Source organism: Chiroxiphia lanceolata, chromosome 11 (genome assembly GCF_009829145.1).
Source record: "Chiroxiphia lanceolata isolate bChiLan1 chromosome 11, bChiLan1.pri, whole genome shotgun sequence".
Taxonomy (NCBI): domain Eukaryota; kingdom Metazoa; phylum Chordata; class Aves; order Passeriformes; family Pipridae; genus Chiroxiphia; species Chiroxiphia lanceolata.
This window is the reverse complement of record NC_045647.1, coordinates 15,237,293-15,264,651: the sequence shown is the minus strand read 5'-3', so window position 1 is coordinate 15,264,651 and position 27,359 is coordinate 15,237,293. Positions and strand designations below refer to the sequence as shown.

Genomic DNA, 27,359 nt, shown 5'->3' with positions numbered 1-27,359 from the left:
ATGAGCAATGCAAACAGTGGATGCCTGTATCTGAAGTTGAGATTTTTCCCCAGTCACAGCAGAGGAATGTGTTTTAAGTAGCTAGCTTTTGGCCTTCTGTTTTGTTTACTCTTCCAAAGACGAAACCAAAAGTGATGCCATACCCCGCCTTATTGAAGTGCAGAAGGAAACATCTGGGAAGGGGAGGCAAAACATGACAAAGTCCAGACCAGTCTAAATGGAGACACACACAGACCCTTCTGCTCAGCCTGCTGAATATGTAGCTATTTATCTACACAGCCTGCTACCACAGCTGAGTGGAAAATACCTGCTGGGCTTCGGGATGCTCCAAGCAGCCAGGAGGAGAACAGAGGGAATGTCACAGTCAGCTGTTCCTCAGGGGTTGCCTGGTTCCTTGAGTAACCACCACTGCACAGAAGGACCAAACCTTCCACTGATGTGAGCAAGCTCCACAGCCTCTGCCACAGCTGCATTCGTGCTTATGCCAGTTCAGGGGCCATATGGCTACTGCCCAGCTGTCAAGCTCCTGGTAACTTTTAGCCTGAGAAAGTAGAAGGAGAAGAGCTGAATGAGGAAGTGATCCACTGAAATTTGTTCTCTGTGAGGGACTTCCCTGGAGAACCAGCATGATAAAGGTGCTGCCTGCCCAGAAAAATGCCACACTAAACCTGGAGAATGGCCAAGCATGGTTCAAGCTGGGTGACTTGTTCACAGAAGCCAGTACCTCTGCCAAGTGCAGGCAGTGGCTGAACACTGTTATAATTAGAGCTGAGGTGTCAGGCCAGTTGCTTCCAACTCCTGTTATTTTTTCAGTATTTTGTATTCACCTGAAGAGAGACGGTGTCTGATTTCAGGGGGTAGGAAAACTTCACGCCTAGAGTGTACAGTTTTGTTTTCCTAGTTATGCAAAATGGTCCTCCTTGCAAACCTAGATCCACCAAAAGGGCTCCTAACTATAAGGCAGAGGGGCAGGACCTGACTTGGTAAGTAACTTTTTGAACAATTGGGGTTGGCAGCATTTAGTTCTGTCAAATTACTCCAAGGGTAATTATTCTAATCAGCAAACATTTATTAGAAACTGCAGAGGTACAGCACAGGGCTGGCACAGGGAGGGACAGGCTATTTCATCTGCAACTACCCTGACCTTCAAGGAAAAAACCCTCTAGCACAACACAGTTGCCATAAACACTCACACCATGACAAAAGATGTCAGAAATGCAAGCTGTTGACATTACGGGATACTTGGCCAAAGCGAAACCGTGTGCCTTTCAAACCCTGAGAGTAAAGACCAGCAAGTTTTATGAGAGGGTGATATGCTATTCTAGAAGGCAGGAGAGAGCAGCTGACATTGAACACAAAATCTGTTTTCTTAGAAGGAAGTTAATTTCCAAAAGACACAGAGCTGTGTAACTCATTGCCAGGTTCTGGATCCGAACTAGTCAAGTTCATAAAAGGGTTAGATCAAGACAGAATGGCTTCACCAGCACTTTTATTCTTTTAACACTTAACACTACTATTTTTTTTTACTCCTGGGCTGTATCCTCTGGCTCAGGGCATTGCCAAGAGCACAGTGCAAACCAGCCTCTTCCTTAGTGTCTGCTGCTAGCTGGATGGACATTTGGTCTGACTCGCTTGTCACATGTAGTCAGCCAAGACTGAAGTATTCAGGGCTCAATGTCTGAGCGAAACAAAGCCTTGCCTGGTGGTGTGGGATTTTGCAGGCTCGTTTCTTAAAGTGTCTCATGTGTTTAGTTCCTCCTCCTGCCTCTTGTGAGCGTGAGAAGAAGACAGGCCACCATCCCCAAAGAGGGCAGACACCTCCGCACAGGGCTGCTCTGCTCCCTGTTTGTAAAGTATTACAACACTGCAAACAAACAGTCAAACCTTGGATGAAACAGAGCCTTAGATAAATCCCATGCATGGGATTACTCACGCTGATGTTGCAATCACTGGTGTCATGGACAAAAACGACTCAAAGAAGAGGAGGATGACAATTTTCCATCATGACTTATTTACATTAATTATAAACAGAGATTCCCAGCTCTCTTAAGCTAGCTCAACAGCTAGCACCTACCCATGACCTGTTATCTAAGCTGAGGACTGTGCTAAAGCAGATTTTCTTCAACATCTGAAGTGGGTTCCCATGATCCTACAACTTCAGCCAAACAGCAAAGCCTCATTTTACTCTAACTGCTCTATATATATATATTTCTTGCGTGGTTACAGGAACAATTCCTTGCTGCTATAAAGACACACCTGCATCTTACCACCAGATGTCATATTTATAAAGGTTCCTGGTGACAACCCCACCATAAGCTCTTACACAGGTGAATATATCCGTGTGCAGTGTAGTTCAGCACTAAACACTGCACCCAAAGCTGAGCCTTGGTCACTGCTCTGCTGGTGATACCAGCACTCCTAATGGGGCTTAGACTGTGGAGAGGAAGCTCTAGCATGAAAAATTAAAATCACAAGTAACCACATTAAATTGTTTTAAGTTACTCATACCTTTTATACAGCCCCTTCCCAAGTGAAATGCAGCCATAAGGATGTGATGCTCTTACAGCTTTTGACTTAATGCTTTTATGCAGTAGGGGAGGTGGAAAGACGATACAAAGCTCACACATTTGCAGCAGGAAAATCAAACCCCTTACACAGTAAAAGCAAGCAGAGAGTCAGGTCGTTGGGCTAAAGCAATTGGTCAGGTGGGCAAACTGAGTTATCTGACTGGTTTTCTCAGGAATGGGCGACTACTTACAGAGGTTGTGCAACTACTCTGCCTCTGCTCTGCAAACAGCCTGATGTCCAAACAGCAGTGTCTGTAACAGCCTCACTCTGTATTGATATGATTTGCGTGTGCTCAGTAAATAAACAAACAGTGACTCATAAGTGACGGGCTTGGAGAAACCCAGGGCAGGGGTTATAGCACAGGCTCAGTCATCACCTCCTCATCTGTCCAGACACCACAGTACAGAAGGGGCCTGGCTGCACCAGGGGATCTCACCGAGGCAGCAGCCCTGGCTGCCAAGGCCAAACCCTCCTGCTGTGAGCAGCATCTTGCCTGAGGCAGGGCACACACCCCCTCCAGCAGCTCAGTGGCACTTGGCCTACCTGGCACCAGCAGCCCTGGCCTGGCAGGGTATCCCACAAAGGTGGATGCTCCATGCTGTATCCTCACCCAAAAGCACCTCTTGCCCTCAGCACCGTGTGTGCCATCCCACCCTCCAGACTGCTACGCTGAATTAGCACCAGACAAGTGAAAAAAAGTCCAGAAGAGATAGATAGAAATTAATGTTTAACCTTTCTCTGCCTTACACTACTGACAAATAGTTGCAGGCCATCCAGAAATTTTTTCCACTCATTTAGTTTCTACTTTGTAAGCAATTTCATTTCCTCTGCCATGCAAAGAGCTCCATCAACAGCAGACCTAAGGAAACCAGGTCCCTCGTGGATTTAGTATTTGGATAATTAGTTTCTGCATGACTGTGGGGTTTTTTTCCTCATGGCTACTATATGGTTTGAGCCTGCTACATCCTGTTTCTTGGGCAGTGTACAGCAAGGTCTCTATCCACTGGCTTTGTGGTTTCAGAGATCCCTTAGGAACCTTTAAAAGCTTTACTGTTCTTTGAGCTTTTCACTGAACTGAGGAATGGCCACCACCTTCAAAGCTGCTGGCAGTTGGCCAGCACAACCACAGCACAACTGTGTGCCACCATGAAATTGAGCTTTGAACAGATGGAAAAGGAAGTCAGTAGCAAATTATATAATGACCCAGCAAAAATCCTTTAAAACACGAGAGAATTGCAAAACCAAATCTGAAAAGACACCAAATCAGAAAATTCTTGTTTTTAGGCTCATCTCCTCAACTCCTAGGGATATAGACTGAACCTCCAACCCAAAACATTTGAACAGTCATGACCTAGCAATCAGATCTTCAGCCCTGAATGCCCAGAGAGTAGGGAAGCTCTTCAGTCCCAATCTTGTTCTCCTGTCACCAACAGTAGCCAGACACAACTGCCTGGCATAAACCCTCCTGTCACAAGAGGAGAGTCACTCCTTTATCTGTGCAGCCCATCACCATGCAGGACTGCCTGGCACCACTGGAGAAGCAGGAGCTGTATATAAATGGATGGCTGATTCATGCTGGGACACTGGGCTATTTTCTTGTCCCCCCCAACACGATTTCACCCAGCACAAGAGAGCTGTGAAGACAGTGCCCTGTGTGGTCCCACTCCACTGGGATGAGCAACCACGGACGTCAGAAGCTTTACTGGAGGCTGTGATCACCAAGGCTTTGTCTGGCTGTAATTAAGCCACCCCCTAGGGAGGGTGTCCTGCCCACTTTACTCAGCAGTGTCTGGGCAAGACAACTGTGCAGGGATGGGGACAGAGGCTGCCTCTTCATGTCCCTCAACATGCATCCAGAGGTGCACAGTCATCTCCAGGTTCTTCCTCTCTTGCCCAGCAGGGCCCATCTGTGCTCCTCACTCCCACCCTGGGCAGTCCAGGTTGGGGCTGGGACCACTGCACCAATCCAGAGGTGGGAGCCAAGACCTGAGCACTGGCAGGGTGGGGGATGTGTGGGAAAGAGTAACTCCAGGTTGCAGCGAGCTCACTGCAGCACAAACAGCCAAGTTGTTTTGCTTCTTCAGGCACCCTTTGCTTCAAGATTAATTCAAATAAAACTTGATTCGTTCATCGGACAATTGAAGTTTGCAAGACAAGTAACTAGTGGGACAACTACTCACCAGCATCCCAAATAATTTTTTAAGACCCAGGCTGGTGTTTTAAAGACCCTCCACGTTCCAATACAGCTCTCCCACTGCCCACAAGTTTGGCAACATCTAAAGCTACAGTAACCGTTAAACTGTTGTTCGTGGTTTGGGTGCAAACCTGTGTTAAACAATATCAAGACTTATCTTGATATGAGCTAAGCAAAGCTGAGCAAATGGGAGATGTGCTGTCACAACAGAAAGCTGTGCAGAGCCTCAGGCTGGGCAGAGTGTTGCTGATGCCTCCATGCCAGGAGGTCAAGCCCAAGGCCACCTGACCTCATGTCTTATCCAAAACAACACCAGACACTTCCCAAAGAGGTGTGAGAATCCCAGACTGCTTGCACAGGACTCAACCTGCCTTCTAATACCTCAGGACTGGTTCATGTCTGGACAGTAACACCCATTATTCCCTCAGGAAAGCATCAACATTCATTGCAACACCAGGTTGCCTTGCTTCCCATTTAAGAACCTGAGCTGGACACTTCATCTTACTAAATTTATTACCTCACCAGCTTCTACAGACAATGAGACACACATAAGCAAACTCAGTTAACTAGTGGCTAAAATTATTTTCTCACAGCCTAATCATCCATTACTTAAGTTCCACAATTTCATGACAAGTCACGGATAGGTCAGAGATGCTGGGAACAAGAGGTTCTCCTCAGCTACCGCACAATACATATAATTCCTGGGTAGCTACTTGTTGCCACCAGTCATGCTGAGAACAGCACTGTGCCCTGTGACACAGTGGATTCAATTTATAACAAAACCAAAAAAGAGGAAAAAATAGGTCAGCCTTGACAAGATCTGCTTGACTCATCCTTTCTGCTGTATTTAATATTGTTGGAGAATTGCTCCATGCAGGGAGCAATTTAGAAAAAGCTTGATGAGGAAAAGTTTGTGATGAGGAAAGCTCATCTGCTTTCCTTTAGAGCAGCTGCCTGCCTGCCCAGGACAGATGCACTTGTCACATACGTGGAGATGGCTCATGCACACATTTATGAGACAGTTTCTAATCAAACCCTTCCTCCAAGCACAGATAACAGGCCATCCTCCACACTCTCACCACAAGGACATGACAGCTCCAGCACTCTGCTGTCTCCAGCACACAGCAGCCTCATTGTGCAAGGACCCACCAAGCCAATGTGACAATCCCAGCCTCAGGGAACCATCCCCTGCTAGCTCAGAAAACCTTGTGCTAGCAATGTACCCTAATCCTACATCTTGACTAAGACTTCCAAGCTGTGGCAGGTCACACGGCAGTGCCTCCAGCTAAGACACATGCCTGCTTGCCTGCTTCCTTAATGGTCTGCTCTGTGTGAGTGCACAAAGCATGGGAGAAGTCCTTTTACTGTAGGTGAAAAAGTGTCATTCTGTTCAAAATTTCATTACTGTGTTGCTTCCTGCATTGACTTCTCTCCAGACAACTGTGCTGTGATGAGACAAGGAATGCCTGCCCTTGGGTTAGAGAGCAGAACTGGGATCCACAGAGAGCTCTGCAGATATTAAACAGAAACCACCAAGATCAAGATGCTAAAGAGGAAGGACAGTCCAGTCACAGACAAATATGCTTTATCTAGTCAGCACAGCACGTGCTGGTATAAAGTGAGGAGCAATGGCTGCAGGAGGCTGCACATGAAATAGAGCAAGCAGCTCTACAAGAACCTGTGTTATGGGAAAAGGTCAGTGCACCTTCAAGCACAAGAGTCTGTGTCAGGAGCCTCCAGCAACTGGAGAGGCTTCAAGCACTCAGCTTTAGCCTGGGTGAATGGGCAGTGGACCCAGTAAACAGCAGAGGCAGGCAGAGCCCTCTGCTCACTGCACAACCCACCTCCCCATACACCTTTTCATTGCCAAAAATCAGCATACTGAAATCTCATTTTCTAAGGTAACAATTATGAGATTGTGTTGCCTCATTTAGATACTAGTGAAGTTTGTGAGTGATTTTTGCTTCTCCTGTCAAGACTGGCTGTCTCAAAATGAGCACTTCTACACATTTTGAAGGAAAAGAGAAATCCCTCAGTGAGTAGGCAGAGAGGGGAGCTACATTCCTGCTTCTGCCAAGGAAGGGCTGCAGCTCTCTACCTGCCTGCTGGCTGGGCAGCAGGCACACACACATACACTTTCCCAACTGGGAAGTAGCCAGGGCACAGGATATCTCCTGCCCAGCTGCTATTTATTAGAGGATTTGGGAGAGAAGTGAGGATACTAAGGGATATTAAGAGTCACTGCATCAGAGGCAAGTATGTGTGAAGCTGGACTTCACCAAACCTCTTGTGCACAGAGCAATTTGTCCCCTGCTTAGGTTACAGGAGTCAAGAGTTTATGCTAAGTGCTTTCTTTTTGCTCAGTGGGTATCACAAGGTGTCAGCTCTGCTACAAGCACAGTGAAGCAGCCCCAGGGTAATGGCACTGGCACGACACTGAAATGAATTTTGGTTCAGGTCCCAGTTTTACTTCTGGCATTCAGAGGCATTTGCTTGTTCTGTGTCCCCTTTTCACCCTGGCAGGACAGCTGTCTCCAGCAGGGACTGCTGCTCCAGCAACATGGCACTGGTCTCTGCTGTGCAGACACAGGTAAAGACCAGCAGAAACCACTTCCTCTTTTACAAAACCAAGCTTACAACTGCCCTGCCCAGGGTGGGTGGAAGAGGAACAGGCCATGCTACCTGCCACCTCCCCCAGGACAAATCTCCCTGCTTTTCCAGAAAGAACTGCTCAGTGGAGGAACCCTGCTATATTTCTCCTACTTTTGAAATTGTTTTTCTTTTCCAGTTGATGCTGACCTACATAATAAGCAGGTCACTGGAACAAAAGAGATGTTTTTCAAGGCAGAGGAGAAAAGCCGAGCAGTTCTCCCTCCACACGGGCTTCTGAGGACAAAATGAAGTGCTGTTTCCCAGGGGTCCCACTGAACAGCCTCCTTTGTCCTCCTCCATCCAAAATCAGCAGGAACTGCTGGGATCCCACTGGGGACGTGATGAGACTCTGAGCAGAGCATCAGGTTAGTTAAGGAACAGATCCATGGGGCACTGAGAGGAGCTTCAGGAACATAAACCTTTCTCATGTGAACAGTAAATGTGCCACGTGCAGCCCTGGTGCACGAGGCTGTGAGCTCGTGCAATGGCCCAGCTGCACAGGACTCCATACAGTGGGCAAGGCAAGCTCCCATTAAACCAGCAGCAAAGGGAGGGAAGGAGAGAGCAGGAAGATGCAGGGGGACAAGTCCCCACCATGATCCCTGTGGTGCATCCCATCCCCAGCTGAAGCAAGGATTGGGTTGTAGCAGGTCTGCAGACCACAGGAATACAGGACTGAGACTGACACTGTTCCCAGCTAGAACAGTGCTCTGTCTGAAAATTTGGCAGGCAAGGAGCAGGGTTAGAAGAGCTTGAACTCAATTTACTTCTTGAGCTCTAGTCACTTCTGCTTCTTTATGGGAAGCATCCCTAAAGGCTTACTACAATAAAGCACAAACTGGAAATGAGAAAGATTTGAGCAGTCAAAAGAAGAGAGACCCTGGGATACCCTTTCAGCATTCTTATGGTTTAAGGCATGGCAGCATGGAACTGAGCTATCAAGATGTTGTCTCCAGCACCATCATCCCTAATCTTGCAGCTGATCTTTCCCCTTGCTCCCAAACAGGAGACAACCCTGTGACAGATGTGTGCCAGCATTTCTCATCCCCACACCAAGTGGTGCACTGCAAGCAGGAAGCAGCCAGTTACCTACCCACAGGTAAAGCAGGGATCTATTAGAGAAATTAATGTAATGTGATCCTGCCTGGGGCTCAGAGTCAGTCCCAGGAGGATATATGGAGCGAGTAACCAGAGCAGGCAAGGGTAAGAAGCGCTCTGAAACAGTAAAGAGCTCCAGTAACAATAGTGCAAGTCTGGTAACTAGGTCACAGTTATGATCCTTAATTAATCCTGAGGAGACCCCATCTGCCATGGGGAACATGACAGATAAGGTAGCTCATTAAGCACAGAAGCAGGCCATGGGTAATGCCAGACCCCAGCCCAGCAGCAGCTGCTTTGCCCAGCCTGCTCTCTGCCAAGCTTTTAGCCAGCAGACACATCAGGCTCTTCCCATCTCCCCCGAGGAAGCAACAGCAGCCTGGAGCCTGTTCACAAACCACTGCCCAAACCACACTGACATAATCCACGACACAGGAGAGAGATGAGATTGCAAACAGACCAGGGCAGGCAGATATGAGGCTCCAGCCAAGGAGCTGTACCAAATCCTGACAGACAGCTGAACCCTGGCTCCCCACGCTGTGCTTCACCTGCAACCCTGCCCTTCTCCTCCACACCTCCCTGTGCTGGGCTGTGCTATCACAAGTCACTTCTTCCCCTGACTCCTCTGGGAGAAGCTAAGGGGTATCAACTTCTACACTGGTGCTGCCTCAGCTTGCACAGAGGCAGTCACAGCCCTGAGACAAAGTGCTGCAAAGGCCAGTGGGGAAAAGGGCCTGACACTGCAGCTGAAGTTAGGAGCAGTCACGTGCTGGCAGAGCCAGGTTGTTCACTTGGCCCTGACCATGACAGTGCAGAGCCCATCTGCCAGCAGGGAGGCAGAGACTGACCGTGGGCAAGGCCACGGGCTGACACCTGGGAGGGCAGAGCAGGGGCATGTCATCTGCCCTGGCCTCTGCAGCTGGCTGTGTTTTGCACCTACACATGATGCCTATGAATGTCTTGATCTGCTTAAATCCACTGGTGACAGGGAGATAAGCTGAGATAATGTTGATTGAGTTTTCAAGCCCTGCTTCTGTTACATGAGCAATTAAAAAGCAGCCACTGTCAGCAAAGATGGCAAAACCTAACAGGGTTTCTGAGGACTCAGCACAGAGCATTAAAAATAGTTGTTTCAAAGGAGGGATGGGTGACTAATAAGCCCTAAACTGACAACTGTTGGGATATGGGGGCAGCTTAGTACTAAAACCATGTCTCTGGTGTCACTTGTGCTCACTAACACCCTCAAAGGCATTGTATTCCACAACATGCACAACTGACAGCACACCAGGGAACAGACACAACTCCACACAATTAAACCAGGACAAGTAGAAAGGAGAAAAGCTGCCAAGTAAACATAAACCAGTATTTTTACCCAAGGAAACTGAGTAGCAGAGCGATCAAATTCACAGTATATGCACCATCACCATACACACACACACACACTATTCTTCCTCATCCAAGTGCAGATGTGTGAGGGACTACTGTGAGATCACTCCATGAAAACTAGGTCACTGGCTATCAAACACAAAAGATAGTGCAAGGACTTCGGGAAGGACGTACTGGAATCACTTCTTCCAATTAAAACATGAGCTTAGGAAGCATCTCTAGTTTATTTGCTCTTGTAATTGGAGCTTTAAATCTCAATTACTTGCTCAAAATCTCATTGTCCTTCAGGGTAAATGAAGCTGAAGTAAACACAGGAAAGGTTACTACCTTTTCAAGACAGAAGTACAGAGAGTTCAGGCAGGACAGAGCAACCTGTGGTGCCAAAGGCTCACAAGGGAACCCAGAGCTTGCCCCCATCACTCACCCACCAAAGAACAGCTCAGCTGTTTGTTGTGCCAAGCACCAGCCTCCTCTCTCCCTCCTCCAACTTAAGTGCAAGACCAGGTGCCATGCAAGCCCTGAAGACCCTCCTGGATTTCACCACAAGGATCCAGAGGGTTTGCACACCTTCACATATTACAGTTGTTGGCTCCCGTTTGTAGCTGAAATGGTGGCTGCCCCCTTCCCAGGTACCCCACCCTCCACTACAAGGTCTCATTCCTGCTGCAGGTTGGACAGGGTTAACAACTGCTCTGTATCACAGGGCCTGGCCTAGTTAGTGTGTGTTGCCCAGCATGGCATCTCTCCCCAAAACTATTTCTTCCAATTGTTGCCTCACAAAATTCAGCTTGGCAAAAAAAACTCCTACCTCATACACACCTGGACACAGAGATTGCTCAGCACACTCCATCAGAGGCAGAAAAATTAACCTTTAAGTAGTGAAGGGGCTGAGGATAAACTTGCAAGGCAACCCAGCCACCCCCCTACTTGTTAAACACAAATAATACGTCATCTCTGCTGTATTTGCAGGCTTCAAAGTGCCAAACAACAGAAACACAGAACTGTCATCAGGGCTTTTGAGGAAACAGTTCAGCCACTGCCAGTAATAGCCTTGTGCAATGGAGCTAATCTGAAAGTTTGCTGGTGACACTGATGGCTGGAGAGAATCAGCTACCCCTCACCCCAAATCACCTCTCCACACAGCCACCACACCTCACTCTCACAGGGTACTTCCTCCCTATGTGGTCAATCACCCTTATCAATGCCTAGAGGGAGTGTCTCAATTCAATGGCCTAACACTGAATTATTTTTTATTAATTAATGCATTGTCAAGTTTCACGGTGGAAACAAGATGCATCTCTTTGAGAACATGAATTCTGAATTGCTTTTTCAAGTTAAACTTTGAAGCAGAGACTTGTCAAGACTAGAAGTCTTTAAAAATAAAGATAAGGAAGTACAAAACTAAATCATCACAACTACACTCTAGGTTTCCTAAAAGCGTGTGGGATGGCTGCAGGAATTTTTGGGCTGCAATTTGCAAGTCTGAAGAGACAAGATTTTCTAATATTTATAAAAGCTCCATAAGATGAGCAGACTTCTCTATAAAACCACAAACCACAGGTCAATCACATGATCCATCACTAGTGCTAAGCCAGCAACAACCCTCCACTCTCCCTTGGGTTGCTCTTACAGTCCTTTTGACATGAGAAACTGGGCACAGAAGAAAATTACTTAACTCCAGGTTTGTATTTTTGCCATTTCGGTCTTAATTTCTCAGCAGATCCCTTTCGACTTTTTAAATATGCAACATTTGCACTTCCATCTCTTTCTAGGACATTCCCTAGAATCAGTTTTTATCTTCCTTGCCCGGGGCTGGGACAATATGCATTTCCAAGAGAAAGCACGTGCATCTCTGTTGATTAAGCAGAGGGATTCCTGAAAAGAAGACCTCAGAGGCTCCAGGTTCTCTGAAGATACAAGAGCAAAACATTTTCCAACCATTACCTCTCCCCCAAGCCAACACAACATGACTAGGTCTGCTTGCACAGCTTCAGCTGGAATGGTGTTCAAAGCAGCTGCAGAACCATCAGGTCAAATAAACCACATGCAGACAAGGCTGCCAGCAGGGTCACAAGTGCCCCAAGTAACCTCCCATTCCAGCTGTCCTGGCATCCTCACTCACACTCCTCCTGGTACTGCCTGTGCTGCTTGGCAGGCAGAGCAGCCTGGGAGCCTTGGAAGTAGAGCCCAGAGCTTTCCATGACTGAGGCTGTTTGTAAGACAGTGCACACAGAGCACTTGCCAGCTTTTGAAGAGCTCAGTACAAAAGGCAAACAAGGAACGGAAACGTCATCTACTCCAACAATCTCAATACGTCACAAAGTTCCTCTGATCTGCAGCTCCCAAGTTCAGATTTGGAGATATGATTGCCCTCCCTTAATATTTCAGCACAGGCCCCTTCTTCCCTATTGCTGACGCTCTTCTCATCTTCATACCTTATCACACCCTCTAACTTTATCTATAATCTTTGGAGCACAAGGAGGGATAGTATGTCTTGCACCCTAAAGGTTAAGCAATGAGAGCTATTGCAAAACAGCACAGCAAACCCCGTGGGCAGAATGCACCAACACTTGCATTGGGAGGTGGAAACATTTGGAGCTGGACCCCAAGAAGGCTGTATGCTCATCCTTCCAGTTTTCTGCTGTGCACACAGGCTGTGGTGTTACACAGACTCTCCCACTCACAGGAGTGGGTTTGGCCCCGTGATGTTTCATACTCTGTTACCACACACTTTCATGCTATTTTCATGTCTGGAACATCTCCACTTAAATGTCAGGCATCCTTCTGCTCCACTGCTTGGCCACTTCCATCCCTTTGGATTGTTTCTTTCACAGAGCTAATTCTGATTATACAAATAAAGCAACTAATACTAACTATAACAACTAATTCTAAATGTATAAAGTTTCCCTGACCATTGAGGGAAACAATGAAAGATCAAAACTGCTTTACACTTTCCTCTGTTTATTGCTTGCTTTCTCCAAGACAATTCTTAAAACTGTCTCAAGACCAGCAATATCTAATGCTATGGAATAGCTGGATGAGAAGGGAAGCCACTCAGGTAAGAGAGTTCTGTTGCCTCACTGGCTGCTCATTCACAGGATAATGCCCACGTGGGATAATTCCCAGCTTGAGTCTAGTCAGGAAGGAGATTTTCCCCACTTTCTCACGTCACCAGCAGGTATTTCACTATGAAATGCTTCTCCTTCTCCTCACTTAACTGAATTACGGATCCTTGCTGAAGAAATTACATTACCAGATGAATAAAAGAAGAAGAAGCCTCTGCTGAAACAAACCACAGTAACCAGCCTTACCAGTAGGTGTACTGTGCCTACAATAGACATTTTAAGGTGACAGCCTTAAAATCACATCATTTCACTCACCTAAAAGAGATCAGAGACTATTAGGACTTCACTGGATGCTTTTATCCCTATCTCCAGGCTGAAAAGGCAATCTTACCTGTACTGCTACACTTGGGAACAGAAAGGCAGCGTGTTCAGCTGCAGGAAATAGCACTGATTAAAAACTACCTAGTCAGAGAACCTCCATTTTGGCAAACAAAACTACATCAACTTATACAAAGGATTTAACTTACTGTTCAAACTGAGTCTGGGGTAACTGGGGAGGAGTGAGGGCACTTTTAATATGCTACTGCCTCATCAGGTGTCCATAGTGGGCCCATGTGACAGGTAGACAAGTTAGATGATTTTCTAGTCATGGTTTAGTTCCAGCAGGCAGCAAATCCCCACACAGCCCCTCACTCACTCCTCTGCTGTAGGATGGGAGAGATAATCACAAGAGTGAAAGTGTAAAAATCTGTAGTTTGAGATAAAGATGGTTTAATAACCAAAAAAGAGGACGAAAACAACAGACAGAGAACATTAAAAAAAAAAAAAAAAAACCAACCAAAACCAAACCAAACCCCAGAAAAACAAATGATGTAAAAACCCACAATTGCTCACCATGAACTGACCAATGCCCAGCCAGTCCCTGAGCTATGGAAGCCCCAGCCAACCTCCACCCTCACAGTTTTATTGCTGAGCTTGATGTCATATGGTGTGGAATATGCCTTTGCTCAGTTGGGGTCAACCCCTTCCAACTTCTTGTGCACCCCCAGCCCACTCACTGGCAGGGCAGTGTGAGAAACAGAAAAGCCCTTGACACTGCACAAGCACTGTTCAGCAATGATGAAAACATCCCTGTGCTCTCATCACTGTTTTCATCACAAATCCAAAGCACAGCCCCATACAAGCTGCTATGAAGGGAACTAACTCTATCCCAGCCAAAACCATCAGAGAACAAGGTATGCCCTTGACTTCCAGCTGCTCAACAGAAAACTCCTGACATTGCCATTGCTCTAAGAGAGATGTACATGGGCTCCAGCACAGCATTTTTCACTGCTGTGAGTTGATTTCTTGTTCTCAAGGACTTTGACAATCCCACCTCTGCTTTAACTTCCACCTTCCTGCCAATGCCCACAGTAACACAGATATGAGCAGCAGCAGAGGCTCACTAGAGATACCTGGTCTAGTAAAGATGCTTTACTATGTAAGCAAGACTTAAAGTGTCTCTCTGGGCCTTAAGTGTTTAAATTCAGACAAAGAGGAGACACCCACTTCTCTCCTCTGTTAGCTGTCCTTGCTATACAAAAAGGAGCAGGCTACCTACTTAAATACTTTCTGGAAACCTCAGTTACAGATACCTATAGAGCTCTCACTAAAAATCCAAGTCCTTTCCCCATCTTCTCACACTGCTACAGAGGAAGCACTTGGATTCACATTTTCTAAGGTATTTTTTCTCTCCTGACTATATAGGCAGTTCAAGCTCCTGAACTGGACATAGAAGGTGGTGTTTCTGCCTGAGTACCTAATGGGGAGAAATGAGATCTGAGATAAGCAAAAAAAATGACAGGCTGAATACCTGAAATAACCATAACTAAAAATATACTGTACAAAGCAAGACAAACCCAAGGATGCAAGATTGAAAAAAAGGCTATTGTGTGATTTTCAACATCTGAAGCAACTGGAGAGATGTCAGGGAGGTACTCTGGGATTAAGATAAGCCACTGCTGGATGTGTTAATCAGCTGGGCTGTAGACTGCATCAGCCTTGGTGTGGGGTGGTGCCCTTCAGGAGGAGGGCAGGGTACCTTGTATGAGGGTGGCAACAACTTCTGCTGTCTAGATTGAGCCTGAGTCATGCCCCTGCAATGGGCCTTTGCCAAGAGACCAAACTCCTCTGCATCAATGGGCAGCTCCTGGGGCCTGGCAGACAGGAAAAGCGTCCCGACCCAACAGCCTTGTGAGGACCCACTGGCTGTTCATGGATTTTAAAAGACATCCATTACACTGGGGAACAAAACCACTTACACTTGTTTGTACGAGACAGGTACAAATCTTGCCTGGCCCATGGTGGTGACACAAGGGTGCTGCTCAGCCTCTCTGCAACATGAGCCTCAGCATCCAGCAGCTTCTCCAGCTTGGTCAAATTCTCTACTGAGTAGAGGGTCCTAGAAAGAAATGAGATTTCCTGTTCTGTCATGTGAAGAAGACACTGGCTCCAAGTCAGGAAAACGTGTTGCAGGAATTCAGTGTGGGAAGAATTGTCACTATGCAGCTACTACTGCAACCCTCGAATTTTGCCTTAAAAGGCAAATAAGCGAAGTCCTCTCTAAGAACTAACTGCTGGTCTCAGGACCGGAGGTGGAAGTTCTCAGATCTAAGCCTGGAATTTGAGTCTGGATTAAATCCAGATGTCAGGATCACACCCACTCCCTTAGAAAATTCAGATCTCAATATAGACAGTGGCTTGTGCATGGGGAGGGGGAATTGTTTTTCTGGCTTGCCCTCTTTGACACTGACTGGATGGGAAAAAATTAGGAGTATGCACAGCTCTGACTTCAGAAGTGGGCAAAAGGGATTAGATGTTGCTAATTACAGTACAGTTACAGGTTTTCATTCAGACAGGCTGAGTGCAGAGGGGCAGAGTCAGAACCAAGAGTCAGCACTCTTGGTTTTCTGCTTGAGTATCTAAATGAACTCTTCAAAGCATAAAATTCACTAAAATCCTATGAAAGGACCTACCTGTGGACAGATGCAAGGCCAGATGAACATGACAAACCTGTGAATCAAGTTCTATTTCTAAGAATACGAGGCAAAACATGATTGAGAGAAGAGGGATGGGAGGGAAGTATTGAAGGTAACTTACACCTGAGCCTACATGGTAAACCAGTAACGTGGAAGGAGACCATCTTCACCAGCAATTCTTCACAGACATCTGCAGAAATCAACTTGACCCTGTGGCAGGGGATTTTTTTTCCCCCCATTTCAATTTCTGTAGGGGAAGCACTTTCTATGGCTTCTCACTCCCCTCCCAAACTATTGGAAATTAACCTTTTTCTCCCCCCTCCTTGCAACTTTATTTAGCAAAGAAATGGACAAATCACAGCTTTAGAAAACCAAAATCACAGAGGCTCTCAGGGTAGCTGAGAATCTTCCCTTCCCTTTCCCTGCAGCACATGAGCCTTTCAGGTAGTCAAGCTTCCTCTGCTGAATCCATCTGGTACATACCTCAGGAACCAGCTCCAGAACACAGGCATAGCAAGGAAGCACCCAACTTCTGACTGAAACTTTGTCGCGGACAACGGAATAAATTTGTCCTCACACCAATGCTCCCCCCCAGCTTAAACCATTTGCCTCCTTTATTCCATGCTACTCTGCCCTTCCCGTATTCCCAGGTAGCCGCTGCCTCTCCCCCACACACTGCACCTGCCACCTCTCCAGACAGGCTGCCTAAGCCTGCTCTCTCCCTCAGGATAGGGTCCCTCTTCCCCCTTGGCTGCCGCTGGCCCTGTTGCTGTTTGCCAGGAGATCTTCAACCTGCATTTGCGTGGCACTTCATGCCAGTTCTCCCTGAGCCCTGTAGGATGGCAGTAATACATCGCCACAATTAACATCCTTAAACACCATTTAATTAATCCACTGAAGCCCTAAGAAATTTTAATTAACGGCAGCTTTATTAGTATTTACTTCACCTTCAACACGTAAGCTCCGGCAGTATTTCCAAAGGGAGGGCACTGGCAGAGCAGCTGACAAGACACCCCCTTCCCCTGGCTTTTCCCTGCTCTCTTGCTCCCAGAGCTCCCAGCCAGCTCTGCACTGACAAGGACACGTTCCTCCGGCAAACCTCCAAGATGAGGGTCAAGTAAATGTCATTCCTTGGCTCTGCGCAATTCCTGTCGTGCACAAGGTTAAATAAATTCACCAAAATCAAGCTTTAAAGAGGTGCTATTGCAGCGTTTGATTAACAGCAGAGATTGTAGGGAAGTCTGACAGGAAAGCCGAGAGTTCTGCTCCATTTGGAGATTCCTGTGTCGCAGCCAAGGTCGCCGTGTCTCAGCTCCCAACCTTGAGTGATGTTTGTGTAAAAAGCAGATGCTCTTTGGGTTTCAGGCTTCACACGCACTCCTGAACACAAACCCACAACTTCCTGGATTCCAGCAACACAGCAGAGTAATGTACTTCACCCCTCAGCCCTGCAAAAGGGCAAGATGCTGCTGTTAAGATTACCTGGATAAAGGAGGATTATCAGATTTTTGTGGGATCAAACCCGCTGTGGCAGGTGTCCAGGCGGATGAGCTCTGCAGCCTGTTGCAGGACTCTGCCAGCACATTTGCCCAACACCTTTCCCTGGCGCCTCTTAGGACAAAACACACGTTCCCTGTGTCCCTCTGAGTTAAGTACCATGGACAAACAATAAGGGAAAAATGGGAGGAGAAGGAAAAATACTCTCAACATACTATAAATCAAGCATATGGGTGTTGATTTCTGTTGTTAAAACTGCAATTAATCCAAGGAGCACAGGAGTGATCCCTTAGGTCCAGACATATAATTAACTCTGTGTGCAAAGGAAGCTTGACAGCTATCTATGTGGTAAAATGTCACGATGTTTCCTCAATTTTAAAGTAACCGATATGATACAAAGCTTCAGGGTAGGGACTCAAATATTGCTGTTTGAGGGAGCAGGGACAGCAGTAATCTGAAACACAGATCAGATGTCTTTAATCTTCAAGCACTAATTATTATTTTGCAAAATACTTGAGGCGTGTAACACTAACCAAAAGCCAGTTATGGGGAGGAAAACAAACCTCCTCATGAGTGACTGAACGAATAATTTGAAACACTATCCCGCTATTACTGAATGACCCAGACTCCTGCTATCTTAACTGCTGTACAGGCTCAGGTCAAATGCCACAGCCTTACTTTAATAATTTATTTACATAACAAATAAAAACTAGTATGTATCTAATTTAATGATGCCCACTGATGGGAGGCTGTTTCTGCATTACACTGACAAATAATGAGCTGCTTAAGATCCGAGCATCAGCACTTGTTAAACAACACTGTCTTAAATTTCTAATAAGCAAGAGAGAACTGCGCTTAAAACACGCCTGCTAAAGCCTTACTAAAAACCGAATCCCACGCCCTGCCTTGTAAAGTCTCAGCTACTTTTTTCAGGGCTCTGTGAGGAGTATGTGAGGGCAGAACTCTGTCCCACTTTCTACCTCAGAGCTTGGTAACATGCTGGAGCTCACAGTGAGTCTGACATTTGACTATGTTTGAGGGGGCCTTCCTCCTGACCAGCTTGCTTAGACCCCAAAGTTAATGTACTGCAGCCAGCATCCTCTAAATGAATCAATGATGAAGAGAGGAGGGTCAGATAAATACCCTGCTGGTCATTCCCCTATCCTCTGACAGAGGAGTTGTCTAAAGACTAGTTTGCAATATGTAAATACTGACCAATATTTTCCGAGTGCCTTTTATATCCAAACTTGTGTTCAGTAGCCACAGTCCCACACAGACTTTGTATTTCTCTAATCACTTTATACGAGCACCTTCTAGTAACTACACAACATGATTACATGCAAGGCAAGAGTCGAGAAAGAGCAGGCTTTAAAAAAGCTCTCCTTCAAACTCCATACCTGTTACAAAATCCACTCTTGCCTCAAAGTGCTTGAGACAGCCCCCAGCTCTTTACCCAAATCCTGTCTTCCGTGAAATTGTTTCATAAGATGAAGGAAAAAAACGCATCATCATTTTTCTTCCTCCGTTCTTTCCACACTTCAGCAGTCAGTATGTGCTGTGGTTTGAATGACCAGACACATAAGGAGAGCTCCTTTTACCATTACCTACCTGCAAATAATTCTTTTAAGCAACTAAACTTTAATGCAAATCAGAGGATGAAGGGTTCAATTTTACTTCTTGCTGTTCTTTTTCCTTCGAAACACGGCAAAACCACAGTGATGGAAGTCTAAGCATCCCTGTCAGAGAAGCTGTTATTCACACCGGCTGTAGGCAAAGTGAGAGGGGCTCGGGATCCCACCACCACCAGCGAGACCAAGGGCTGCATCCCGAGCCTCCGAGCACGGACTCCACGGGGAGTCAGAGGCACATTTAGGAAGAAAACACCGGGATGGTCTGAGCAGCGCTGGATTTCCCCACGCAGCTGACTCAGAGCTCGTGTTTTCCAGTGAACAGGCGCACCCCTCAACCCACCGACTGTGGGGCGAGGGACTCCAGAACTTCTGGGAAAGCAGTATTTGCATAGCCCGAGGCTGACAGGAAAACCCAGAGCAGCGTTTCCCCCGTGGACCACGCACGCACAGCCCTCACAGACCCCTAGCAGCTACTGGCAGCTACTCAAGCCCCCTCCGTGCCCTCATGACTCCGAGGGAGCGGCTCAGTCTCCTCTATACCCTCACAGCGCTTCTACCCCCTCATGGCGCCCACCCCAGCCGCTTACGACCGCCGGGGGTCCCCCCATGTCCTCAGGACGACTCCAGTCCCTCACAACCCCCGAAAGCCCCTCCATGTCCTCAGGACGCCCCCAGCCCCTCACAAAGCCCCGGGTTCCCTCCATGTCCTCAGGACGCCTCCAGCCCCTCACGCCCCTCCGGGGCTCCCTCAACGTCCTCAGGGGCGCCCCCAGCTCCTCCCGACCCCCGAGTGCCCCTCCATGTCCTCAGGACGCCCTCAGCCCCTCCCGACCTCCGAGTGCCCCTCCATGTCCTCAGGACGCCCCCAGCCCCTCACGGAGCCCGGGGTTCCCTCCACGACCACAGGACGCCTCCAGCCCCCCATGGAACCAGGAGTCCCCCTCAAGAGCCGCCCGCGAACACCCCACAACTCCCGCGGAGCCGCCCCCGCTCCTTCCCCGCGCCTGCGCCGGCGGAGCCCCAGCGCGCCTGCGCCGCGCCGCCGGGGCTATAAAAGGCGGCGTTGCGGGAGCACCGCCCGGTGTCACCTCCCCGTCCCGCCGTGTCCCTGTCGCCGTCACCTCCGGCGTGTCCCGGCCGGCAGTAGCGAGTGAGCATGGAGGCGGTGGTGCGGCGCTGCCCGTTCCTGGCCCGCGTCTCGCAGGCGTTCCTGCAGAAGGCCGGGCCGTCGCTGCTGCTGTACGCCCAGCACTGCCCGCGCATGATGGAGGCGGCCCCGCCGGCCGCCCGCGCCCTCGCCACGTCCTCCGCCCGCGGGCAGCAGGCGGAGGAGGAGACCCCCGCGGGCCGCCGCGGTGAGTACTGGCCCGAGGGGCCCCCCTCGAGGGGAAAAAAAAATAACCCAGGCGTGGTGTGTCACAGGGGGAAACTTCTGGAATAGGCAGCGCTGAGGCAGGGGTTGCTTAATCCTTTAAATGCCCGCCGTTAATTGAATTTATGGCATAAATCAGACCTGTTCGGGCGTCCCGCTTGGGGATCTGGGATCCTCGACCTCGGAGCGGTGTTTTTCGCGCTTCGGTGGTGCTTCATCCCACCCGGGAACGTTCCTTGGGGGATTCTTTCCCTGGCGCTCCGGGGGAGGAATTGGGGCTTGCGGCAGAGGGAGCTGCGCGGATCTGAACTCCTCGAAAGTAAAATCACAATCAGATCGGCTGGAAAAGCCCTCTGAGATCGTATCTAACCTATGACTGAATGCTACCAGGGCACTAGGTGCCATCTCCAGTCTTCCCTTAAGTCTTTTCCTTAAATCTTCCCACCGGCAGTGAAAGAGATTTATTTCTTTTTCTCTCAAAGGGAATAGTGCTAAATCTAGTGTCTGAAATCAGATGTCCCTTGGGTGTTCCTGGGAATTTGTGCTTGTATAAATAAAATGTGCTTGCTTGGTTAAATAGTTGTGAATGGGTCGTGCCAAATTAATTGCAAAGGTGATGGATAGAAAAGCTTAAGTTGGGGTGTATTAAAATGATGAAGCTGAAGTGTTTTCTCTTCTCTGCCCCCACCTCAGAGGCCAAAAATGCCAAAGAGATGGCCCAGCAGAATAGAGATGGAGCCCAGCCTCCTACTGGCCACCCCCCTGCTGGTGCTAGCCAGAGCTCTGCTACCAAATGCCCATTCCTGGCAGCTCAGATGAATCACAAGAACAGCAACGTTTTCTGCAAAGCCAGCCTGGAACTCCAGGAGGATGTGCAGGAAATGCAGGCAGACAGGAAAGGTACGTACTCCGTGTGCTGAAGTGGTGATACCTTCTGAGAGCTTCTGGTACCTGACTTGGCTCTGGAGTGTGCCAGGTCTGACAGTCACCACTGGCATGATGCAGGTGGGATCATGGGAGACTGAAGGAGAAAGAGCTTGTGTGCAGGGTTTCCCTGGGTGATTTTGGTGTGGGAATACTGTGTGACGTATTTTGATGTGCTGGCTGGCTCTGGATGTGTGAATCAAGCTGATGCACTCGCACCCAAAGCAGATGCTTAGATCTGAAGAGAGCTGGTATACACAAAGGTTTTTATATCCAAAGATAGAAGAAACTGTGTTGAGACATCAGACAAGTACCAGCACAAATCCAAGCAGATGGTTTTGGGGTGGGTTTTTTGTGTTTGTGGAACTAAAGGGTGTTGGCTGGCTTGCAGTCTTGATGCGGAAGGGCTGTCCTTCAAAGGAAGGAACTTTTCAGCAGTATCAGTAAAGCCTTGCTGCCTGTCTCAGGAAGCTTGTTTTACTTTTCTTTTTGCTTTCTATGACGTAGTTAAAAAAAAATAATCTCTGCTAACAGAAAAGAAGGAGCTGACTAGAACTCTTCCTTCAGTTAGGTGTGTACCAAACCTTTCAGATAAATGTTATAGCTGTATACAGCGTTTTTCTGAGTCATGATGAACCAAATGTGTTGTAAGGAAGTTACATGTTGTCTTTTGATTGGTTAGCAAGGCTCATCCTTTTTTCTCGTCCAATGCAAATTTGTAAGCAAATAAAGTAGTTGATCCTAACAGGGGCCTGAGTTTGGGGCATGTGCTTCCTAAAGATTGAAGAGTTAGGCTTACTTAAAACGTTTGCTTTGCTGAACTCAACTTATTTCATTTTGATTCAAAACAATTAAGCTCACTGGAATTTATTACAATGCCTGTAGGTACAGAATTTGCCAAAATACCAACTACTTCTGCAGTGAGGAGCATCGAGACTGAGGGAGAAGAGCAGAGTGGCTTGCTCAAGAAGTTTAAGGATATTATGCTGAAGCAAAAACCAGAAAGTGTCTCTCACCTGCTTCAGGATAACTTGCCAAAATGTAAGAGTGTCGGGCAAAACCCCCACGGGGCCTGGTCTGTTGTGATTATTTCCTGTGTGCTTAAGAAGTCTCTGTCTCGTTTCAGCTGTATCCACCTTCCAGTACGACCAGTTCTTTGAGAAGAAGATAGATGAGAAGAAGAAGGATCACACCTACCGAGTGTTCAAAACCGTGAACCGGAAGGCGCAGATCTTCCCCATGGCAGATGACTACACTGACTCCCTGATCACCAAGAAAGAGGTGTCTGTCTGGTGCAGCAATGATTACCTGGGCATGAGCCGTCACCCTCGTGTCTGTGCAGCAGTTATGTGAGTAGTGCTGTGTTCCTAACAGGCAGTTTCAAGCTGTGTGGCCCTGCAGAAGCTTCTGAGGAATTGATTTCTGTACTGTGCTACATAAGCTGCTTCTGATATGATTCTTGCTATGCAGTTAAGCGTGCACTCTTCCCTTGAGCTGGGGTAGGTAACTCAGTGTTTAGTCCAGGGCCGCACTGTACCCCTTGGTCACTGATTCTGCTCCTTGGATTTTCCTTAGAAGCCCCCAAATGTTACCAGATAAACTGGATGGTATATTGCAGCTGTACTTGGGCACTGATTTCTTACCTTACTGGGTTCCTGAGTTATGCAAGTTGCTCAAAGACCTAACAGTTCCTTTTTAGTATAATCCTGATTATGTACTAGAATGTTTTCAGCAATGATCCTTCATTCCTCTCTGTGTTACAGAGCAATGCTAATGCCTCTCTTTGGGCCCTCTTTAGGGATACACTGAAACAACATGGTGCTGGAGCAGGAGGCACAAGAAACATTTCAGGAACAAGCAAATTTCATGTCGACTTGGAAAAAGAACTAGCTGACCTGCATGGAAAAGATGCAGCACTGTTGTTCTCATCTTGCTTTGTAGCCAATGACTCAACTCTCTTCACTCTGGCTAAAATGCTGCCAGGTGAGATCTCAAACTGCACCCCTGTTACCACAAAAGACATAGCCTTGCCCTAAGCTGTTGGGAGTATATTTTACAAATAGCTGTCCAAAGTGAGGCTTCATCCTAATCCATCAGCAAAGTATGGTTGGGCGCCACTTCTAATACCATGTTCAAGTTATGTACAACACAAATCATAGTATCAGCCTGCTGAGATTGAGATCTAGGAGCTGGGAACTGCTGGAGGAATTAGACAAGCAGAGAGTCTTCTGCTCTTGCAGTTAAACTCTACCTGAAAATGAGACAGCAGGGAATTTAGAAGTTATAAGAGTTACATAAAAGTACTGAGGACTTTAAAATCTTCTGTATTTCCTTAAGCTCCAATTTGCCTTAGTTTGAACACCTAAAATAAACCTTAAATATTATTCTTGCTTCATGATCTGTAACTTGCTCTTTTGATCAAGAGCATTACTTCCAAGAACATGGCTACCCTTGTTTCCTCAACACTTCACATACATAAAACAATGCTGGGAATTGGTTACTGTTTTCTGTATACTGAGAAGTGTAACTGGGCTGTTTCCTCAGGTTGTGAGATCTACTCTGATTCTGGAAACCATGCCTCCATGATCCAGGGGATCCGTAACAGCAGGGTGCCGAAACATATATTTCGCCATAACGATGTCAACCATCTTCGAGAACTGCTGAAGAAGTCTGATCCATCCACCCCTAAAATTGTTGCATTTGAAACTGTTCACTCGATGGATGGTAAGCTGACATGAAAGCCTCCTCTCTCCTTCCATTTAGTCCTCTAATCATCTGTATTTTAGGTCTAAAAGCGCACAGTGCTGTAAGGGCTGTTTAGGGCTAGTTTTGGTGTTTATCCAAGCTGCATACAGGGAATCCTAAACTGCCAGTTGCTGCTTTGGTTCCTAGGTGCAGTCTGTCCTCTGGAAGAGCTGTGTGACGTGGCCCACGAGCACGGGGCCATCACTTTTGTGGATGAAGTGCACGCTGTGGGGCTGTATGGAGCTCGAGGTGGTGGCATAGGAGACCGGGATGGAGTCATGCACAAGATGGACATCATCTCTGGAACGCTTGGTATGCATGGCCTGGCACTTCCACGGGAGCTGAGGCACCAAAGCTTCTGAGTAGCCAAATTAAGTGGGTTAACTCAAAATCTTTCTACTCAAATGAACTTGTTGAGGGCTCTTGGGGGTTGGATTTTTTCAAAAAGCCCAAAGGATTTAAGTTTGGCCCACAGTTTGAAAAGCTTCTGTTAAGCTACTTAGACTGTCTTACAAATCAGTCAAAGAAAAACCCCAAACAATGGTATCTTAAGCAAGCTAGCAAAAAGTCCTCCAGTGCCATGTTATACAACTCAAGAATAAATTCAGGTGAGAATGCTAGTAGAGTAGTTTCTCTATATTTAGTAGTACTTAGTTCCTTTATGTGAAATGGAGTACTCCTAATCTAGAAATCTGAGATGGGAAGTTATGTAAAGAGGTTTGGCAAGAAAAGAAGCAACTGCTATTATCTAAGTAGAATGCAGGCTCAGGAGTTAGTTTACTGCTGCAAATTGGAAGGTTGTTTAAACAGCTTTCAAAACATCAACGAAATTTACTAGGAAAGTTCATGGCTTTGGAACTTAAACTTGGGTTACAGCCTAATAGGAACAGAAGCATTCACCAGACACCCTAGTTCTGTCTGTGTTCTGCTCTCTGAACATTTGGAAAGGGGGCCTGGTATCAACTACACAATCACAGTAACAGCCTTCTGTGCTCCTTAGGAGCATGGGCTATTTGTAGCATCCCTGGAACAGATTATTTTAAATCTGCTGAGAGACTTAGTGTTGATCACTTGGGGTCACTATTGAAGTATCTGCTTGATGACTGGACTTATAAAGTCTTTCCCAAAATCAAAATTTGAGTATTTGAGAGAGTCTTGAACTGTCCTTGGTGTGCAGTAACTAGATCCAGGTTATCAAGATTGGCTTAAAAACAAAGCTGTACCATGTGCTGAGTAAATACAAGATTAGCAGAGGGGGCTGGAATTGTTGCCTGCCGTGACTGTGTGACTGCACCCAGTCAAAATAACTCATTCTTTCAAGTGAAAGGCTGTAATCTTGTAAACTTCAAGCCATTCTAATGGATGGAAGGAATAAGTTTGGTTGCCCTTTTTTTTTTTAATCTTCAGGCAAAGCATTTGGATGTGTAGGAGGATACATCTCCAGTACAAGTTCTCTGATAGACACTGTTCGTTCGTACGCCGCTGGCTTCATTTTCACAACATCCCTGCCACCCATGCTCTTGGCTGGTGCCCTGGAGTCTGTCCGGACCCTGAAGAGCCCAGAAGGGCAAGTTCTGAGGCGCCAGCACCAACGGAACGTGAAGCTCATGAGACAGATGCTGATGGATGCAGGGCTCCCCGTGGTGCACTGCCCCAGTCACATCATTCCCATAAGGGTGAGTGCTTAGGACACCGTTGACACAGGACTGTGGCACCCATTTTGCCCTCCATGATCACACTGCATGTTCAGGTATTAGTTACTACCTTCACAAAGCTCAGACTCAGCTTATTATTCAAAGTGAAGTGCCAGCAGTCTGGCCTAAGCTGAGCTCAACCTGCTGTAAATGTTGTAAAGCAGAGTGAGAAAGTGTGTGAAACCCACAAACTAACAGTACACAGAACACAGGGAAATCGATAACAAGCTAGTTAAAACAAGATATGGGGTATAAACAGCTACATGCCTGGGCTGCAGTGATGTGCTTATGCCCAGAGAGCTCTACAGCACAAACTTTAGCCCTTCTCTCTCATACATGTTATTTACAGTAGCAAAGGGGAGACCAGCCCTATTGGATTCTTGTAGCTACCTAAGTTGGTCTGACGGCTCTGCCACCTTGCATCTCTTGGTTGATCTTGTAACTTAAAATTTTGAACTTTAGGTTGCAGATGCTGCTAAAAATACAGAGATCTGTGACAAGCTGATGAGCCAGCACAGCATCTACGTCCAAGCCATCAACTACCCGACGGTGCCCCGTGGGGAGGAGCTGCTCCGTATCGCCCCTACGCCTCACCACACCCCTCAGATGATGAGTTACTTTATCGGTGAGTGGGTTCTTGCATCAGTGCAGGGAAGATACTGGCCTGTCTGTGCAGTCTTTGTACTGTAGGTGAGAGTGGAAAGCACCTAAGTTTTAGATGTCACCACCTGGACATCTAAATCTGGATGTCTTTCCACTGCAGCATAGGAGCAGGTACTTCTGAACTTAAACTGCATTGAGCATGACATGTGAAGGGTAGTGCACTGTGCCCTAGAACAGAATGTGCAAGGCCAGTGCAGACCTGTACCCAGCTGGTTCTGTCACAGCCACTCCTGCCAGGGCTCTGCTCAGGCATTGTCCAAACTATTCTTCACACGTTATGTGGAGCCCAGAGAAGTCTGCTGTTCTCTGCTGAGCTGTTAGCTTGTCTTAAACATGGATCTGTCCAGGGAAAGTAGCTCCTCCTTGATCCTGTCAGGCAAGGTGGTGTGAGGATAGCTGAGACTTAGTTGCAGCCCATTTGTCTCAAGAGGTAAATTGTGTCAGAGTGAAATCCTATTATCTCTCCTCACTTGCTAGGAGAATAAGTATGCTGACACTTCTCTTCTGCTGCTTCTCTAAAGCGATCCACTCTTTTAAGCTTTGATTCTGGTGAACTTTTCTTAACAGAAAAACTGCTGGCTACGTGGAAGGATGTTGGTCTGGAGCTGAAACCACACTCATCAGCTGAATGCAACTTCTGTAGAAGACCCCTACACTTTGAAGTGATGAGTGAACGGGAAAGAGCCTACTTCAGTGGCATGAGCAAACTAGTATCTGTCAGTGCATGAAAGTAACAGTGTTAGTTGTATTCTTGTCTAGTTCTAGTATCAAGTCAGTAGCATTTTTTAATTGCTCAATTATTTTAATTGTAGTTGAAGCACTAAGCTCTGAAAATAAATTTCTAGAGCCCTGA

At 47.1% G+C, this 27,359-nt stretch overlaps 1 protein-coding gene and 1 long non-coding RNA gene across 2 annotated transcripts; one reads left to right on the top strand and one right to left on the bottom strand.

Moving 5' to 3' along the window:
• Positions 1-303: 303 nt before the first annotated feature.
• Positions 304-20,090, bottom strand: LOC116792121. The gene is made up of 3 exons (XR_004359006.1): positions 16,928-20,090; positions 15,264-15,403; positions 304-541 (listed from the first exon to the last, which is right to left on the bottom strand). It is a non-coding gene; the product is annotated as an uncharacterized LOC116792121 (long non-coding RNA).
• A 32-nt stretch (positions 20,091-20,122) lies between these two features.
• ALAS1 (5'-aminolevulinate synthase 1) lies at positions 20,123-27,359 on the top strand. Its single transcript, XM_032698984.1, has 10 exons — positions 20,123-20,463; positions 21,174-21,380; positions 22,290-22,445; positions 22,531-22,753; positions 23,203-23,387; positions 23,949-24,128; positions 24,297-24,461; positions 25,557-25,825; positions 26,306-26,468; positions 27,074-27,359. The coding sequence occupies exons 1-10, from the start codon at positions 20,265-20,267 to the stop codon at positions 27,232-27,234; spliced, it is 1,908 nt and encodes a 635-aa protein (XP_032554875.1). The 5' UTR covers positions 20,123-20,264; the 3' UTR covers positions 27,235-27,359.